Source organism: Ciona robusta, chromosome 1 (assembly GCF_009617815.1).
Source record: "Ciona robusta chromosome 1, ASM961781v2".
Classification (NCBI taxonomy): domain Eukaryota; kingdom Metazoa; phylum Chordata; class Ascidiacea; order Phlebobranchia; family Cionidae; genus Ciona; species Ciona robusta.
Window position 1 is genome coordinate 10,756,822 of NC_143235.1, and position 19,255 is coordinate 10,776,076.

The 19,255-nt window shown below is 34.3% G+C and overlaps 2 protein-coding genes across 6 annotated transcripts; both read right to left on the reverse strand.

Annotated features, from left to right (window-relative positions):
- Position 1: 1 nt before the first annotated feature.
- Positions 2–14,735, reverse strand: LOC149743072 (band 4.1-like protein 2). 5 transcript variants are annotated; one of them, XM_089879762.1, is made up of 20 exons: positions 14,521–14,735; positions 13,944–14,091; positions 13,315–13,435; positions 12,782–12,955; positions 12,230–12,317; positions 11,125–11,277; positions 10,738–10,835; positions 8,345–8,508; positions 7,686–7,762; positions 7,282–7,350; positions 6,364–6,532; positions 5,044–5,070; positions 4,342–4,484; positions 3,844–4,068; positions 3,385–3,738; positions 3,158–3,307; positions 2,464–2,535; positions 2,032–2,211; positions 1,535–1,618; positions 2–1,238 (listed from the first exon to the last, which is right to left on the reverse strand). In XM_089879762.1, the coding sequence occupies exons 1-20, from the start codon at positions 14,647–14,649 to the stop codon at positions 1,140–1,142; spliced, it is 2,724 nt and encodes a 907-aa protein (XP_089735888.1). In that variant the 5' UTR covers positions 14,650–14,735; the 3' UTR covers positions 2–1,139. The 5 variants fall into 5 exon arrangements, with proteins under 5 accessions (XP_089735888.1, XP_089735871.1, XP_089735879.1 ...); XM_089879745.1 differs by having other exon boundaries at positions 3,838–4,068; XM_089879753.1 differs by having other exon boundaries at positions 3,844–4,071.
- Positions 14,736–16,797: 2,062 nt separating this feature from the next.
- Positions 16,798–18,016, reverse strand: LOC149743073 (NADH dehydrogenase [ubiquinone] 1 beta subcomplex subunit 8, mitochondrial-like). Its single transcript, XM_089880598.1, has 2 exons — positions 17,232–18,016; positions 16,798–17,167 (listed from the first exon to the last, which is right to left on the reverse strand). The coding sequence occupies exons 1-2, from the start codon at positions 17,596–17,598 to the stop codon at positions 16,842–16,844; spliced, it is 693 nt and encodes a 230-aa protein (XP_089736724.1). The 5' UTR covers positions 17,599–18,016; the 3' UTR covers positions 16,798–16,841.
- Positions 18,017–19,255: the final 1,239 nt, after the last annotated feature.

The following is a 19,255-nucleotide window of genomic DNA, read 5'->3' on the forward strand; positions in this document are numbered from 1 at the left end:
GTCTTATGCCAGTATTGTCTTTTATTGATAAATGAAGCGCTAAGCAAAACACACCAGGTTTATGATTGAGATTACAAACCAAGTTTGACTTTTAAACTACATGTGGGCTTAAGTGAATCAAGGAGCTACCTGCTAAAACATAAAAGCAAACAACTACATACAAATGCAACATGTGAAAAATATATCGCAGAGATTATAAAACATTCCATCACAAAAGGGTTAATGCATATTGTTTGATTAGGATAATTTAACAATACAAAGACAAAACACGAAATTAGTAATTAACGTTGGTGATTTTTAGCCAAAATCCTGCAGGACAAAACAAACAAAAATGCGCTTGGAACAGATTTACTGCAAAATTGCTTGTGCAAGCACCTTTTAAGCACGTACAAGCATTGGGGAGCAACTTTGTGATATAAAAGCAACGTTTATGTTGGGTGTTGTTGTAAAACAGTTCATCTTATAAATAGGGAAGTAGAAAAAACAGAAAATTCGCATTTATCAAATAAAATTCGGGTTTGTGTCACAATTTTTGGTTTAAAACTATCACAGTGGCTTGCTTCACAATTTAATGGGTTGTTTTCTCTTTCTTACCAATGCAAGTTTGACAGGTGAGATTACATTATTTCTGTTAGCCAGTGGTGGCATACAAATGCAAGCGATTTGTTACAGGATGCAAAATAAAACGAAACTTCATTCTTTTTGGGGAACATAACTTCGCATACAAGTTTTACAATACAACTTTTACCGAATTGTAACCTTTTCATACTCCTACACACTGATTAAAACAAGCCAAACTGCATCACAAATGCAAACAACTAACGCATGGCGTAGTAGAAAAAGTATGCGGCGTTAAATAAAAGCGGCTGTAATAAAAAGCGTTACAAGTATCGTGGAAAGCATTTTGGAGCCGGGGTAAAATACATCCTCTCAACTTGTAGGTACTATGTGCACAATGACAATCAGTGGGAGACACAATGAATCGGATTTGTACATCTAAAATCACGTTGTTAAGGAGAGGGGGTACCGTACTGGACCTGAGACATAGTGCATCTGTTGACACAGAAAAAACTCATTTTCCAAAGAAAATAAAATCGTTGCAGTTAACATAGATTTGGTTGAGTTTAGCAATCTACAGTTTAAGAGTCATGCACCACGGGCCGCTCCTCATGAACCACAACTTTAGTTATGCTGAGATTTGGGTTAAGTTGAGCATCTCTGATCATGTCTGCCATTGCCTGGAAAAAAAGTGGTTAAATTGTGCAAATGTGAAACTTTATTAGTTTGATACATGATACCATGCATAAAATTGACACTAATTTACATTCTTTTCAGTACAGAATGATAGGTTAAGTCAATGGTTGTGTTTAAACCAGATACGAAACCATAACTAAAATTTATTTATACCAATGTTCTACAGAAGCCAGAAACACCCCAAACATTTTTCATACCAGGCTCCTAGAACATTCCATGTGACGTTACCATTACAATGTGTTGTGTTTTTGTAACAAAAAAACTGACTGATTTACATTACCTTATGATGGTCATCCACTGATGCATCACCAGTGCTCACAACTTGTTTCTCCATAACCGTCTCACTCACACTACCATGCACTATCTGGGGTACAAGTTTCACTTAGAGGTAAATATATTAATTTAAAAAATATGCCACTTTCATTTATTTCTCTTTGTAAAAAAAATGGTGGGAAATAATTCGACTATATAATGCTAGTTGTGGGTGTTTTTTCCATTTTTTTTTGTTTTTTTTTTCAAAACAGAAATTAAAACATTGATAACAAATTAATTTTATTCATTTTTAAACTAATAAAATAACATGTATAAAACACGGATCAAAATTTTTTACTGTCTAAAAAACAAATGCCAGATATATATATACTATTTGTATTGCAAAGTAAATAATACATGCATAATATATTATACACTATGTATGGTATGGAGAAGTACATCATACAAACAACATACACTATGTATATACTCTATATATAGCAAATTAAACAAACAACGTCTTACTTTAGTTATTTCTGTTGTCGTGACCGTGTATTCGGTTTCTGACGAGATAATTTGGCTGCTAACCAGTTCTGATTGGTGCTCGTCAGTGCGTGAACTTTCCGCTTGAGCAGGTTCATTCTGTGACCTCACAGTGCTGCTCTCGTAGGTGATTGTTTTGGTTTCCGTTTGTACAATGGGTGGCTGACAAAATATTAAAACTTGATGTAAGTTAGGTAAAAATATATAAAAGACTAAAAAATATAAAGTTCAAATGATGTTGTTATGGTTCGCCCTACGTTTTACACATTAGTTATAAAGTCGTAAAGTTACTTAACTTCAATGTTTATAAAACACATGTTAACTGTAAATCTTGATAAAATACAATTCTAAAGGTTGTTGTTTACTAATCAATGACTCGGATTTGCTTAATTTTAAAATCAAACAAGTGGAAACCTGTGTTGTTCCTTCAGGTTGTTCTTCAACATAACTTTCCACAACAATTGCTTCAGTCTTTACTGTTGGGGGCTGCAAGAAAAATTCAAGTTTGAATCTCAATACATAAACCAATTGATGCTATTTTAGTTATAAGATTGGGAATAAATTTTTACCTAAAAGTTCTAAACCTTGAGTCTATTTTTAGATGACTAGACAAACAAATGAGTTTTGTATTTATTTATTTTCAATTAAGCAAATGAACTTATCGTTATCCTAGTTTCACAACACGGTTTATGGTAACTTTGAAATATAGTAGGATGAGGTAAGACGGGACACCTTTAGCACACAATATCTAAATATCCCAACCATGTTTTAAACAATTAACAACGTTCTATTTAAGTCAGGAGAATACGATTTTATATTTCTTTGAATTTTCTTGGTTCACTACTAAATGGGATAAGAAAATAGAATGAACAGGTGTCCCATCTTCCCCCACTCTACTAGTCTACATGAATCTAGGCCAGATGTGAAACTAACATTACAGAACGACATAATTGAAAATGCAGCAAACAAAAGCATTCTTATAAATATAAACTTCAGGAATAAATAGCACTTTTAAATAGCTTTTTTATTCTTAAAATAAGTTCTATTCCAATATTCAGCACAACAGGTTAAAAGTGAAAAAGAGAGAACACTCCTTAACATTCCTTACCTCTGGATATTCTGCTGCAGGGGAAGATGGATCAGGTGAATCGAGGGAAGACTCGCTCGACATGCTACTGATGCTGCTTCCTGCCTCTCCCGTTGCCATGGCAACCACAAGTTGGTCATCCGGATCAGTTGTCAGGGAGACATGATGGACCTGGTGATGCAGGAATGCAAATTTCTTGTTATTTTTTTATTATTTTAAATTTACTTGGCTTTGTTATTATTCTTTACCTCATTTTTTTCCTGTGGTATAATCACTTCTTCCACCCTCACTGTCCTCGTTTCAACTGTTGTGATGCGATTCTGTGCAACACTATCCTCTGCAACTCCTCCATTTTCTTCCGGAAGACTTTCTTTGTCCTCTTCTTCCTCTTCTTGTGGTTGATCTTCTTGTTCATCTTGAGGAGCCACCTCCTCTACAACTTCTTCTTTCACTTTTTCTTCCTCATCCTCATCAGAGGAGGAGGAAGACGAAGAGGAAGATGAAGATGATTTAGATGATCGTAAACTCTTCACCGATACCTTTGATAAACTTGATGAAGATGCCGAAGATGAAGGTGAATGATCATCAGCCTCGAATAAAACCTGCAAAAAAATATTCAACTAAATAAATGTAATACAAAAATAAATGTTTAGTTCCGAACTGTTAGAAAAATTGGAATCATATCTTCGCAAAAATGGAACATTTACTTCGTGCTCTTCTTCTTTTTCCTCTTCCTGTGGTGGAACACGCTCTTCTTCCTGCTCCTTTTCATCTTCTTTCTCTTCATTTTCTTTTTCACTCGCCCTCTCCTCTTCTTCTTCATCCTCTTTCTCTTCTTCTTGAACTTCCTTTTCTATTTGAACGGCCTCCTTTTTTACCTCATATGTCACCACAGTTGTTGTTGTGGTAACAACTTCTTCATGCTCATGAACCTTCTGGAATTAAAACAACTATCATTTAAAAGTGTTAACTTTATAAAAAACATTAACAAAATATCATGGAATACAACAAGCTTATACATAGGTACTTCTGATGTCATGGTGGGTGATTGCTGTTTGTAGTGACAATCCAACTGTTGCTTAATAAAAAGTATCATCATAAATAAAAAACTTGTTAGGCCTTTTTCATCAACACAGCCACAATTTTTGCGTTAAATCTAACATTTATTAAAATTACAAAGTAAAAGTTTAAGCAAATAAATAAACCTCTTCGTATTTATCTGGTTGCTCATTTGCATCTCCATCTTTTGCATCCACCACTTTCTTCGGGGATGGAAGTCTCGCTTCAAGCGCATCCAGTGAGTCCATGCTCGACGCCGGGCGTGGGGTTGTGGCCGACAAAAACTCAACTGAAATACAAACAATGCTTGGAGTTAAACAAGTGTTGTGAGGGAATGGCAACTAAATTACAAGCACAGTCTGATTGCAATAAAAAGCACAGCAACTCTAAGTAATTAAAGCCACTAAGAATCATATTGCATAAAAAATTTGCTGCTCTTAAATCACATCTAAAGCACACTATATAATATAATGCGTTAGAATATTTAAACAATACTTTACCACTAAAGCAACTTTAGAACCATCTTAAAAGATTACTGGAGTTTTAAATTTCCTGAAGTGCTTTATTTCACATGCATCGACACCAAAACGTGAAACCAGCAAAACAAACAACTGTTTATAATACATGTTACATTCTGTCTTCACACATACATTTACCAAGCGTTTATTTGATAAATAATAAGAACCAAATCAAAACGACATGCTTCGTAACAATATAACACCCGATTACACCTTGTTGTTATTTGTTAATATGAATTAGATAAACTGCAATCATTTCAACACCAGTTAGGACATGCAATGGATTAATATTGTGTTGAAAATGAAATGTCTAATATTTCAATCACTTACCAGAGCTGCGGTTATTTTCATTTGTCGCTAAAATAAACACCCGTGTTAAAGCATAGCATGTGATTAACGGGGGTGGAAAATTTGTTAAAGATTACAACAATAATGAAAATGTTTTTCTGTTACTATTACCAACAAATTCAACACAGAAAGATTTACTAATTGATATCAAAAACTCTGACATTTTACATAAAACTGTATTTTATGTTAAGTACCAGCTTTAAAGTAGATTTAAAGATTTAATTCGAGAGTGTATGTACCAGAGTTGGAAACAAGGTTACAGATGAGACATGGTTAACCACGGATGCTATTAATAACATGGCAGCCAACCAGACGTTACATGGTTATCATCTAATCTACTGCACAAACCACACATATGGTGCACGGTGTGTGAATGCATGTTAAAGCATGTAACAGTAATCTGTAGTAGTATGCTGTAGTCTAAAGATAAAAACTGGGATCAATTTTCCAAATGAAAATTGGACTGCTTTATGTTTTAAATAATTCCTATAGGGCAATATTTTCTCATGTTTTGTAAAGTAAAGAGAAAATTCTCTGTCTTTGTTTGCCTGGATTAGAAAGGTAAAAACAGCCTTTACAAGAATAATAAATCAATGACTTTTCTTCTAAACTCACTTTTAAAAATAGCAAAAATCAAGAGCTGGTAAAATAACTAGTTTGAAGAGCATTAGGAGTCTAATTCCTTTGCATTAAAAAATAATAATCATTTTGTGAAGACTAAATTATGGTTAGTATGAAACGTTTTAAAACTACTAATGGTGTATCCTTCGAAACAGTGTAGTCTGTTAGCCACACAACCCACAAATTAAACCAACGTTTAAACATTATAATTTAATAGTGAAAACTACCTGTGCTTTTTAACGACAAAAAATACTAAATCATGTTGGAATAAATATGCAAGACAGTATTAGGATCAATAATTTCTGCTTAAAAGTGATTAAGGCAGTTTATTTATATCCACCATTATATTATTGAACTGCTGTCATATAATTTGCATTGATTTTCTGATTTCTGACATGCACACGCATTACTGAACCAACACCTTTAGGAGCTGCCTTTAATTAAGTTTTTTTTTTCCATATTAAGAAGCACACTGTTAAGGTACACAAATGTGCATCTTAGTAAAAATCTATGAGAAACTTTTGTAGATTGCATAAGAAGTAAGAACTTAATATAACCTGTTTAACTTAATTTAATGATTATTTGCTTGGCAGGTAATAATTGTTGCGTCATATTTTAATTATTGCACAATTCACACAATAAACAAAACCCAATACTCCTAACAACACAACACAAACTCACTTTTCATTTTATGAATCTGTTTCTGATGCTCCGTCATCGTCGAAGTATCATCTACCTCAAGATTCGCATCATCAGCATCATCAGGGATGGAGTGAGCGGAGGACTCCGATGAAGAAGAAGACTTAGAAGATGCTGGTTTAGGAGCTTGGACCTCATTAGTTTCAATGATCTGGAATCGAAATTATAAAAAATTTCTCATCAAAGTACAAATTTCGTATCACTTTAAACTGACATCATATATATTATATATATATATATATCATGTACTAAATTCAAGTAAAAGTTATTTGCTAAGATTGAAATTTAAAAAATGTATAGGCTACCAATAACAATGCTAGACATAAAATGTAATATTTCAGTTAAATTTTAACCAAAAGTAGCTTAGAATAAGTTTGTAAGGTTCAATATCAACGCCATTAAGTCATAGCATAGGTTTAAACTTAGACCAATGTTATGCATTGACCCCATGACCTCCAGTATACCCACAACACATGTACAATATAATCCCATATTTTATTACAATGACCATGTGATGACAGATATCTTGTGGTAGCTGTGACTTTAATGCAAGTCAGCAGATTGCAGATATAAATAAGCTTGTAATATGGATTGACGTATGGCAATGTATATTATGCTGGTAAACTGTTTATTGGTTGGAGCTGTATAACAACCACATAGTGTTATAAAAGTTGTTGTTTTTTAAATGCCTCAAAAGTAATGAATAGATCTAAATATAACTTTATAAAGCAACCTTCACAGCACACGTGGTTAGTTGGAGTAAATTTATTATTCAGTATCACAATACACACATATTCATATGAACAAACCGTATCATCTATAGTGTGATACCACACGCACATACAAAACAGGTGAAGTGTGAAAATAGGAAATTGAACATAAACTTTAAACTCAACTCACCTCAACCTCTTCCACTGTCTTTGTAATAATGACGTGATCTTCAATAATTTTTGATTTTTTATCCGGCAACTAAAAAAACAAACCAAAAAAATATTAAATTTATGTTTTTGATCAAAATTTACTTTTAATTTTTATTTATAAATTGGAGTTTTTGAGGTAAATTTATTGGTTATCAATATAGGATTTAAAAATTAATGACAAAAAACTGCTTTGCCCGCTAAGGATAATCTAATTTACACTTTAGGGTTAAAATAAATTAAAATGCTAAATAATGTAGGAGCTATAGTAGGTTCCATACACCTACAGTCAGTTACAGTCACAAGTAATTGAATTAGCTGCCATACACAAGCAAAGGCATGCAGTAGGTGGTTCAGATTAAAATTAAGGTATATTTTAAAACTTACAGGGGGAGGGGGAGTGTCTTCTGCTTCCTCAGATAAAGGTCGAAGAATTGTTTTGACCGGAGACATCTCTGTACCATCTAAGGATTATTAAAATTATTTTGTAATCTTTTCAAACACAATTTTTAGTATAACTTAAGTCTAGACTTTAAAGTTTTTGTGACATATATATAACACTTTGTTTTCCATTTAATGATCAGGAAAAAACACCAGCACAACAGGCTGCAATTAAAGAAGGCAATTATTTTATTTTTTACACAGAATAATCTTTAAACCTAACTTTTTAATTTTAAATGAATCATAAATATCCATGTACTGTGCAAGTAAAATAACATACCAGCATAATGGCATACCAGCACAAATCTTTAAAAAACAGACAGCTTTAACACTCAAACTTCTTGGTTCAGTCAAATACATTGAAAAAAATCAAGTTGTTTTGCAAATTTAAATATAAAAACAACGTAATAGTATATACATTAAATTTTTGTACCTTTATTGCAACATAAAAATAAGTTTTTGTGTTGTGTTTGCAATTAAAATTTTGTTTTATAGGTAAAAACAAAATCCAGTACAAACTTAAAAGGCTCAGATCTCTAGTATTTCAATACATACAAAATTGGTGCAAAATGACGAAATTTAACATATATAATAAACTGACAAACCTGATCTTAGTCTTTTACTATGGCTACGAACAACAGTAGGTTGAGGTCGTTTCTCGGTTTCAGTGACCGCCATTCTCGTTTCTTGCTGGGTACGACCACTGTAGCGGAACTTTGACCCCACCCGAATAAGTTTAGGTCGGGGCTGTGGTTCGCACTTCACCAATCTATGGTTTAAAGTAGAGTGAGACACTCGAATAACAGCGGAAATAAAGTTTTAGACTACTAGTTCAAAATAACACTTTGGTTACTAGTACTAGCTAAATTAGGAAATGTTAAACACTAATTTAAATATAAAAAAGTTGGTAGCTTGAGAGGTCTGTTATTGAAATTAGGATGAAAACGTATATACACACAGCGTAGATTAAAACATTCTTTATCAAAATCCAGTGGCGCAACCAGTGCGTTCAAAAGGGGGCTGTCATATTTACGTCTAGTCCACGTTTATCTCTGACTAGTCCACGTTTATCTCTGACGCGATAAAACACTCCCTTTATTGGTTGTTCACACGAATATATATTCTATTTTACGAGGTAAATTAAAACTAACACTACATTATTAAAAAGACGTATCTAAATTAATATAAACAGAGGAAACATTGTTGCAGATTTACGCATGTTAATGTAACGATTATTTACGTCAGAATACCTTTGATAAACCATTACGATTGTTCCATCACAAACGAGATTGTTGGTAAACAATCGTGTTTTATTTGCTCCCATACGATCTGTAGTTTTTGTATGATTTCTGTTTCTGATGATTAGTTTAAATCAGTGCTTCCCAAACTATGGTATGCGAAGGCCTCCCAGGTGGTACGCGAGCACCTTATTAAGTTCACACCAAACGATCGCAAATGATCTTTTAGTGATTGTCGTGAGCATTATTTTAATCCACATAAATTACGTAGAGCGTGACATTCCATGCTATATTCCCTACACCGGTGTTCCTAACTTTTTAAACCTAGGTGTTGCTTTACGCTTGTACAGAATATTTTTGCAAGCCTATCTTTACTTACGCGCATGAAAAGGCAAATATTCAACCTGTTTTCAAGCACCTGCAGGCTAAATAATCAAGGGGACAATCGCTAATATGACGCAAATAATCAACGTGTGAACTGCTATTATGACGTAATCAATTCCCAGGTCAAACAATCGCTATTATGACGCGATGAATCCACGTGTGAATCCCTACTGTTTCGTAATAATTATGCTGCTTGGCTGAGGAAAACATCGTAAATATACAGCAGTGCTACTTCTGGAACATATTTAGGTTGTTTATTACCGCGCCTGTTGCCCTGTTTAATAGGCAAATTACTTTTATTTTCAACTTTGAGAAAGGCAGTGCCAAGTTCATGCCCGCGGAAAAAATAGGTGTGCGTGCGGTTTTTAATTTCACTATTTAAAATGAGTTGTTCACGAGCCTTTAGTAGTTTAGTATGTAGGTGGTACGAGAACGCTGCATGAACCAAAAAGTGGTACGCGAGTAGATAAAGTTTGGTAACCACTGATTTAAATGCTGATAAACCGCGATTATTATGCATTTTAATTGGTGCAAATATAAGTGCGAGGAGCGACGCTATCAGTAAATTGGAACCAACACAAATTGTAATATATTATTATAAAGTATCGCCCCGGCAGAGCTTGGACAAAGGCCAAAAAAACGTGTTCGTTGGCACCGCACGAGAACCAGAGTTTTATTACGTCACTTTTCACGAGAATAAATTCACAACGATTGCTTCGTTTGTTAAGTGTTGAATGTATGCTACCACATGCGTCTTCCTTTATTTCCTACGCCGGCGCAGAGCGTAAAAATGTGACGCTCATACACGATGTTTCGATCTCGTGGTTGGTTGGGCAGTTAGCACATTCCTCCAGATTGTTATATTATGAAACGTCATAATTAATAGTTACGTTACAATAGGACAAGTGACGTAACAATTGAACGAAAAGTTATTCCAATTTTAAGCGAAGGAATGTAATATTAAATGCAACGCGTGTGTGTGCGTCTTAGCACTTTCTGGCTGCGTGCGTGTCTGCGGAAAAGGGGGCTGTCATGACAGCAAAACAGCCCCCCTGGTTGCGCCCCTGTCAAAATCCTAGAACATTCAGTTTGCTCTCTCCTGTATTGCTGATCATAAACGCGTCAGTTGTTATTATGACACAACTAATTAACTACTAAAAAAATCCTATGTTGTAATTAATTTACAAATGTGGGCGAATGGATAATAATAATACACTGATACAATTAGGAGATCCATATAGAAAGCATATTATTTATTTATGTTTTCATGTTTTGCCCTTCCAGGATTGTACAAAACCTAAGATTTGAACCAACCAAATTTTTGGTTCCGGCCACATTTTTGCTCTGTAGTTTAAATACTTCAATGTAAACAGAACCTGAAAAATGCATGATGTTCCACACCAGATTTCCACAGCTTTTTCGCAGCTCGATGATTTGGCATCTTGAAGCCAATCATGTTCAGTTGAACGTTTCCCTGAATTAAATAAATATTTTACAAAAAAACTACAAAAAAAACATGATGGAACCTCAAAACGTGTTTAAAATGTACAGACAATTTGTATTTTTTGCACACAAATTCCAATTTGTCAGGCGCAATGAGTGAGAAAGTTAGATTAAACGCATGGCTGCATGTGCCTATAATAACATGAAAAGGAGAAAATCCATTTCAGCGAACAAACTGTCCAAAACCTCGAACTGCCAACTAAACAGCTGAATATCTGCAATCAGTTGTTGTGCAAAAAGTTGCAAAAACTTAAACTTACATCCAAGGGACGAATTGTGATGTAGAACTTGCTTCTGATATATGAGAGCTTGATCACACGTGGCCATGCAAACCTGTTGATTTGTGTGCCATCCCTGTAGACAAGTATTCCGTTCCAACTCACCCCAACACTCAGGTCAATACCATCACTATCCTGTAATGCAAATGTCAAACTAATAGAAACTAAATTAGAGTCAGTTAAATGAGGGGTTAAATGGAATTTACTACAAGAGAAAACAAATTCTTCTTTGCTTGAGGGTTGGAAATAATTTTACGAAAATGTGATCTAAAATTTTAGAAACATAATTCTACTTTTTTGTGAGAATTTTTCCATAAAATTTTACAATACAAAGATAAGAATTTCTTTCTATCTTCGTATGAGCAACATTAAATGATGTACAGTGTACAGATATGAAAAGAATGAGTGAGCATGTGGGTTACTAATGTACATTATGTGGTAGGAAAACACTTTGAAACGTTCACTTTATTGCCAGGCTGGTGATAAAAGTTTAGTGCCCGGCGCCAACTGGTAAGTGAGGTGCAGTTTGACAGCTCAGCGAAACATGACATGCCTTATTTAACAGAGAAACATGTGGTGGCAAAGGGCTAAGCTAAAACTATAAAGGTCGCCGGCTAACCCAATATAAATAAAGCAGCAGTAATCCCAATAGCGGTTGTTTTATTAGTCTTTTGTATACTTGCTTCGGGTCATTGTATGGCTTACATTGTCAGACCCATTAAGCTGACGAAATGTCAACAAGTTGTTTAAACAATGGCCACTATAAGCTGCTGCTTTGCTGACATGGCTTTGATACGATATAAGGCAGTAGACAAATAATGGAATATAAATATAAATTGTTACAGTTTGTAAAACCTATCCTTGCCTTCTTTGGCCCAACATGTTAATACAGATAGCTTATGATGACTGAAATGCTGGAAGTGATTTATGAGTTACAAAGTAGGACACTACAACAATATATGCCATTGAAACAGCCAAACAGTAAATCCTGACCACATTTACTTGGCTTTTGCAAATGCCTATGTACAACAACAGTAAAAATAATTAACACTAAGCTTCTTTAAAACAATTTATAAAACATAATTACTTGCGCCACATGAAGGTCCACACCATACAGAGAAAGTTTCTTTGCATTTTCAAGAAAATTTAATTCAGCCTTCGCAGGTGTTTGTCGCCTGATAAAAATATTTCATTAATTATTCCAACTTGTACAGTTTGAATTCAATTAGTTATGAATCAATATTTTATTCAATAAACACCACAAGTCATAGCAAATAAGAGAATTTGTAGTGCAGTGATTTAGGTTCACAAAAAAAGGAATTTCTACCTTTTAGCAATGATAGTACTCAGTGTCTCAGCAACTATGTATAGTACTCAATGAGTGTTATCGCTCGTAAAAGTAAATCTTGGGGACCCTGATATTTACACATAAAATAATATTATTATTTATCTCTTTGAATACAGGTTAATTAATACAACAAAGAGAACAGAATTACCAATAAAGACAGTTACTGCTTGGGAGTAAAACATTACTGTAAAAGTGTCAAATAAAAGCGTGGCTGCTAAACCCACAAAACATTAACTGTAGAACACAGCAACACTGTCGTAGGTCATACATCATATTTATACGGATACATACCTGTGTGTCTTATGCAATTCCATCACCCGTTCTTCCAGCTCACGAGTTTGATTTGGAGCAAATGAGAATTCTGACACATAGTTACCTCTCATCTCACTTCGATCATAATCACCAAGTTCAGATTGAACAACGTACGAACCAAGCAATGCATGTGTTACAAACGAACATGGTAGCCTGGAATATCAATGAAACAAACATATTTTTCGTGATTTTTAGTCATTGACCAACAGAAGAGCTTTCACAATTTGTTGGTGTATAAAAAGGATAAGTCATTCTACCCATGTAAAATCAAAGGTTCGTTGAAGATTGGAATAACAACGTGGCATTATTATAAATCAAGCCATATTAGAGCAGGCAGTACTTAATTGCTGACCAACAGTAAATTAGTAAACGTCAAGCTGATTTAACAGCACACTAATATAGCATGGCTGGATGAACATTAATTATTAAGTGGTTCAATGATACGGAAAGTGTGCAATATAGTTTAGGTAAATGAAAACTGAAAATTATAAATAAAATGAAAGATTCTTCACCTTCCACCCACAATATCATCCCTCAGTTGCAAAACCATGTAATAACGGGTTATATCTTCTTGTAACTGTGCTGGGTCAGGCGGATAAAACTTGACAGCAAAGAAAAATGACCACGGACCATCTGTATGAAGTATTTACTATTCAGAACTGTTTTACAAATACTGATCATGGCTACGGCCTATATATTTTAGCTATTCTGGCGTGGCACAATTCATCAAAACACCTCAGTCATATAGAATGAAATATATTTACACAAGCTTAAATATTTATTACTTATAAACAACTTGGTTTTCAACCTGTCTGTCATACAAAAGATATCAACTTATAAAAACAATCCTTTGAGATTTCTTACAGTTCTCTGCATACAAATATACTACATTTTTCTAGATGCTATAAGTAATTCATTAAAATAAACTTGTAGAAAGATTTTAAAAAATTGAGCTTACAAATAAAGTTGGAATTGATTAAGACATTTATAAAATTATAAACTACTGATAAAAGTGGTTAAGTTTCTGTTATAGACCATAAGTAAAGAATAATGACAGAAATAAGCAAACACAGTATTTTACTTTGGGCAAATAACAATGTGTAATATGTAGTATGTCTATATGAGCATTGTTAATACTGACTTTTAATTTGCTTCTTGATTGACTTATTGGGTTCAAGCCAGTATTTCTGGTCAGTTTGGTCCACAAAGTATAATCCAAAATAATCGCTCTCCAATATGTTAAGCAAATTATAGATTTGTTTAAGGAGCTCATTACCATTTGCTTGTTTCTGAGTAAAAAAATTGAAAATGCTAAATTTAGAGGATGATCAAACTATCAAGTGTTGTTTTAATAACATATACACACCTTTTAAGTTCACAAAGGTTTTGCATTAAAACTTTTCGTAGTATTTTATAACACATTGTAAAATTATTGTGACAATTTGGTAAGGTTTAATATGGCGACAGTACTAATTACAAACAACCTGAGCACATCTTGTTTTACTTGGTTGGTAAAATTAAAATTGTTCGGATTTTTGGAAAAAAGTGTAGCGGGAAAGATCTAATTTTAATTTTTTCAATCTTGGTGAGTTATGTTCAGGACAACAATTGTACACAATCCCCAGAGTACACAGTTCAACCAACGCACATTTTGCCACAAATAAAAACAACCAAACTCTTTTTAAAAACAAATAAAGTATATTATATTTTTAACTTACATGAACTTCACAGCGAAACTCCTGGCCATTAAGGAGGTATATTTGACATATTCTCCGGTTTTTCGGTGTTGCTACTTTATTCGGTGATTCTTCTTGTTTCTTTGTTTCCAGTGCCATTATGCCAGGCATATATACATGAAATCAAGAAGGCAACTAAAACGGCTAACACAAATAGCCTTCACATAGAAGTGCCTAAAATAAAACAAACATATACATTACACTCGTAATTCTTTAGGTAGTGGCCACGTAAAATTTTGGCTTCAAAATGTTCCTTAGGTCCCACTAATATGGCCTGCAATTTTTTTTTGGAAAAAACTTGGGCATCCGTTTGGAACTTTAAAAATGCGCGAAATTGTGTTGCTTCACCCGTATTTTACACAGAGAGAATTAAACAAAGGTTAGATTATTATTTCATAGAATGCGTATTGTTACATTTGATTTCTACGTTACAGATTTCGTAACCCGTTGGAGGTTAGGTTGGTAGTTAGGGGTTTAGGCATGGGATAAAGGTTTTCACTAGCATAAAACAGTGCGAAAAATCACGGCTATAACGTAACGTAATATATTATTATTGTGACGTAAAATGTCGTGATTGTGACATAATAAAGGGTAACACTAAAAGAGGGAAAAGGGAAAACAGGGAAAAGAGGGAAATCAACCCTAAAAGAGGGAAATAGGGAAAAGAGGGAAAAAGGGAAAACTTGCATTCCTAAAAGAGGGGAAAAGGAAAACAGGGAAAACAGGGAAATGCTGTTTAGTAAAAAAGCGAGATTTTTTTATATTTTATTTTATTTACTTAACTTTGATAATTATAAAAAAGGGAACAGCAGAAAATCAATACTAACATGCAAGGGAAAAGATGAAAAATAAAGAAAAGAGGGAAAAAACAGGGAAAAGAGGGGAAAAGAGGGAAAAGAGGGAAAAGAGGGAAAGAGGGAAAACAGGCGAAAATAGGGAAAACAACACTAAAAGAGGGAAATCGGGAAAAGAGGGAAATAGGGAAAAGAGGGGAAAACAGGGAAAAGAGGGAAAACAGGGGAAAGAGGGAAGACAGTTTTTTCCTCTTTTTCCTGTTTCCTTATTTTTCATCTTTTAGAGGGGAAAACAAGAGGGAAAAAAGGGGAAACTGTCTTCCCTCTTTCCCCTGTCTTCCCTCTTTTCTCTGTTTTCCCTCTTATCGCCTGTTTTCCCTCTTTTCCCTATTTCCCTCTTTTAGTGTTGTTTTCCCTCTTTTCCCTCTCTTTTCCCTGTTTTCGCCTGTTTTCCCCTGTCTTCCCTCTTTTCCTTGTTTTCCCTCTTTTCCCTGTTTTTCCCTCTTTTCTTTATTTTTCATCTTTTCCCTTGCATGTTAGTATTGATTTTCTGCTGTTCCCTTTTTTATAATTATCAAAGTTAAGTAAATAAAATAAAATATAAAAAAATCTCGTTTTTTTACTAAACAGCATTTCCCTGTTTTCCCTCGTTTCCTTTTCCCCTCTTTTAGGAATGTAAGTTTTCCCTTTTTCCCTCTTTTCCTTCTTTCCCTCTTTTAGTGTCGATTTCCCTCTTTTCCCTCTTTTCCCTTTTCCCTCTTTTAGTGTTACCCCATAATAAACGGTGACGAAGCATGTTTTCGCGCATTTTCATAGTTAATTTTCGACACCAGCACACTACTTTTTTGCCAAAAATATAGACAGCAGGTAACAGTGAGGCCTATAGAACATTTTCAAACCAAAATTTTAGGTGGCCACCACAGCTACAAGTATTACCCGTTACACTATTTACGTTTATAGTTTAAAAACAACAACTTTAATTTAATACACATTCTTATACGAGTAAGCATAATAAAACTAAATTATTATACTGACAAACTTTAAACCTGCCTGTTGTGGTAAGAACATTACAAAAAATAAAAGGTTAAATAAGTTCACGCGAGACAAAATCAGGAACACCATTCTCCTACAGCGTAACCTGTTTGTGTGATTATCGCGCCCGACGCCTTTGCTACACGCATGAACAAGCACGTCATAATATGAAAACGGTTGCTAAATTAAGTACATGTTTGGGGAGTTAAATTTTACCGTTTTTAATTCCAATATTTCTTTCATAGCAAAAATCAACAAACCTGTTTTTAAAGACTAGTCTGTTACAACCTTACAGGAAAAATTTCATTCTCGAGTTTCTTTTATGCAAAAAATTATCTTGCACTGCAGAAACAACCTTTTTCTCAGTTATTTTGAAGTCCTACGAAAAAAAGGCTTACCAAAATATTCCTGGTATTTTAATGCACACAACACAAAGAATCCTCATATAATTTATTATCAGTGAACACAATACAATAATTAATGAGCTGAGGCGTCCCACTTGAACTTTTCGAATGTGTAGTGAGTTACAGGATGCCTTTCTTTCATAACTGGCTCCATCCCTCGTTTAATGAAAGGATCCGCTGACATACTAGTTTTAATTTCATCTTGTACGTGATGCTCTGGGTACTGCTTCGGACATCTTGGCAAACCAGACTTGTAGTTCTCTCCTAAAAACCACAAGAAAAAGAAACCAAATAGAAAAGTGAAAAGAACTCTACGCTGTTGTTGAGGATCATAAGGCAGAGGACGAGTGTCAAGGACAAGTGGAGAGTATAAGTCAACATCTATACTGATAGGATCACCTGTAATAAAATTTGTTTATGTTAGTGAATAATGTATAAAGTTAAAAAGTTAATCTTAATATACCCCAATTTCGCCTATAAAATGGATCATCCCAATCGTAGTAGGGGTCTCTCTCTAGGCAACTCTCTGCTGGAAGAATCGGGTAATCTCCCAGATTAAAAAGACTATCATTCATAGGATGATAATCTTCAGGTATCAACCCATATTTGGCTGCTAGTGTGGCTCTGCGCTCTGGTGAAAGAACTTCATCGCTTTTAAGCAAGCACACCAAATCATCATCTTCAATTAAGCTCTTGTCATATCCCTTAGGAGTTGGATCCGGGTCATAAAACCTCTTTGACACAATGCTAGTACTTGGTGCACACCGTTGAACTTTTGACAATCCAACAACTCTTTGGAACACAGAACCACCAACACGAAGAATTGACATGTTACTTCATCAAACTTAAAACTTAATTTGACATTCTAAATTATTTCTAAAATAGTTAAGAAATGGATTAATAATAATAATAATAAAAAAGTACTGCTACAATTTACCGAAAATAATAGAAAAAGTACTCCTACAATACTTTACACGAAATATGAATAGGAACTGCTGTATAGTTGAGCAATTGTCAATTATACACTGTGCAGTTTTAATAATTAGTTATAGCAATTCTATATTATGTTTAATTAAAGCAAATTTGCCAGGAAGTGGGTATAAAAGACATGATAAACTTGTTGTGGACTTGTTTTTAAAACAGAGGCATATAGCAGTTGCATATATAAAAGAAATAGCTATTAAATATAATATACAATAATATTTACCATATATATATATATAGATATATATATATATATATAATTAAGTACAGCATTTATAAACTACAGTGTTGTGCCGAAGTGTTTAACTTACATTTACAGAGATTTATATTAGAAAATGGGTAAATGTCCTGTGTGACAATTTGTTAGCTTTCCTTTAGAAAAGCTTTCCAAATTTTTTGTGGTTCTTCAGTAGGCCTGGGTAAATTTGATGCCAGCTCGCCAATTAATGTAACGGTGTTGTGCTTTAATAAGTGTTTTGATATTTTTTCATTCATCAGTTCACTCTCTAATCGTGATGCTTGTATTCGTAAAAACGTATTTTCAGATATTTGACCTTCCTTCATTTGACACTGCATACATACATTAGGGTCGTGCAGGTCTGTATTATTTACATTTTTCATTCTTCGCAACAAGTTTTCACTTTTAATTCTATCAAGTAGATTTAAACTAACATCATTGTCTTGTACACGAGCAGTTCTCGACTTGCGTTGCGAAATGCGGATTGAATTGGATTCCGACTTCAAACACTTGAGCTTGTACTCACAAAACGTATTTTCTTTATCGTTCTTTAGGTTCACGCCTTCACCATGTCCTTCAAACATTGCATTGATCAACCAACAGCATAAACAAAACTAAAACTATGATAGTAACGACCTTAAAATCCACGCTTTGCGTGTGTGAGGCCCCGGGTTCACTCCCCGGCATCTCCAAATTTGTTGTCCGGCGCCATGGTATGTCCGGCGCCATGGTATAGTGGTTAGCGCGCCTGCCTGTAACCCAGGGGTTATGGGTTCAAGGCTCGACGTTGCTACCATTGTGGGCGCATGTGTTCTTGGGCAAGACACTTAACGGCAATTGCTCCAACCCAGTGGTCACTAATGGGTTGTCCAAATTATCAGCCATAAATAAAAAATATGAAAAAATCCAAAAAAAAATAATCACCCACAAAGCAACATACATGGTAACTCGTAAGCTGGCACGAGGTGTTAAACCCGTGTGATAACGACTGTCGTTTTCCGGCCACGCGAGGATAAAGTAAGTTACATTCATTCAAAATGCCGATCTTGATATTTTGATTCCCACAGGGCAACACAAACCAAAGTATGTTTTATATAAAGTTTTTACTTTTGCCTTAGCATCGTTTATGGTCCCAAAAAGTAAAAAGACCCAAAGAGGTGCTTTTTTGCTTTATATCAAATGTTTTATTTTACCAGAACACTTTCAAGGTCATAGGAAGACCCTGCTTACTTACTTCTGCAAAAGTGGTTAAATTACACGTCTCT

Bases quoted from the DNA above. Each gene is read 5' to 3' on its own strand.
- LOC149743072 (XM_089879735.1), bottom strand. From the start codon at position 14,649: ATGCCTGGCATAATGGCACTGGAAACAAAGAAACAAGAAGAATCACCG. The intron at 14,092-14,520 runs GTAAGTTAAAAA...TTTTTTACTCAG, and splicing joins AGTTTCGCTGTGAAGTTCAT to AAACAAGCAAATGGTAATGA. The intron at 3,308-3,384 runs GTAAAGAATAAT...CTGCATCACCAG, and splicing joins TACCACAGGAAAAAAATGAG to GTCCATCATGTCTCCCTGAC.
- LOC149743073 (XM_089880598.1), bottom strand. From the start codon at position 17,598: ATGTCAATTCTTCGTGTTGGTGGTTCTGTGTTCCAAAGAGTTGTTGGA. The intron at 17,168-17,231 runs GTATATTAAGAT...ATTTTATTACAG, and splicing joins ATTTTATAGGCGAAATTGGG to GTGATCCTATCAGTATAGAT.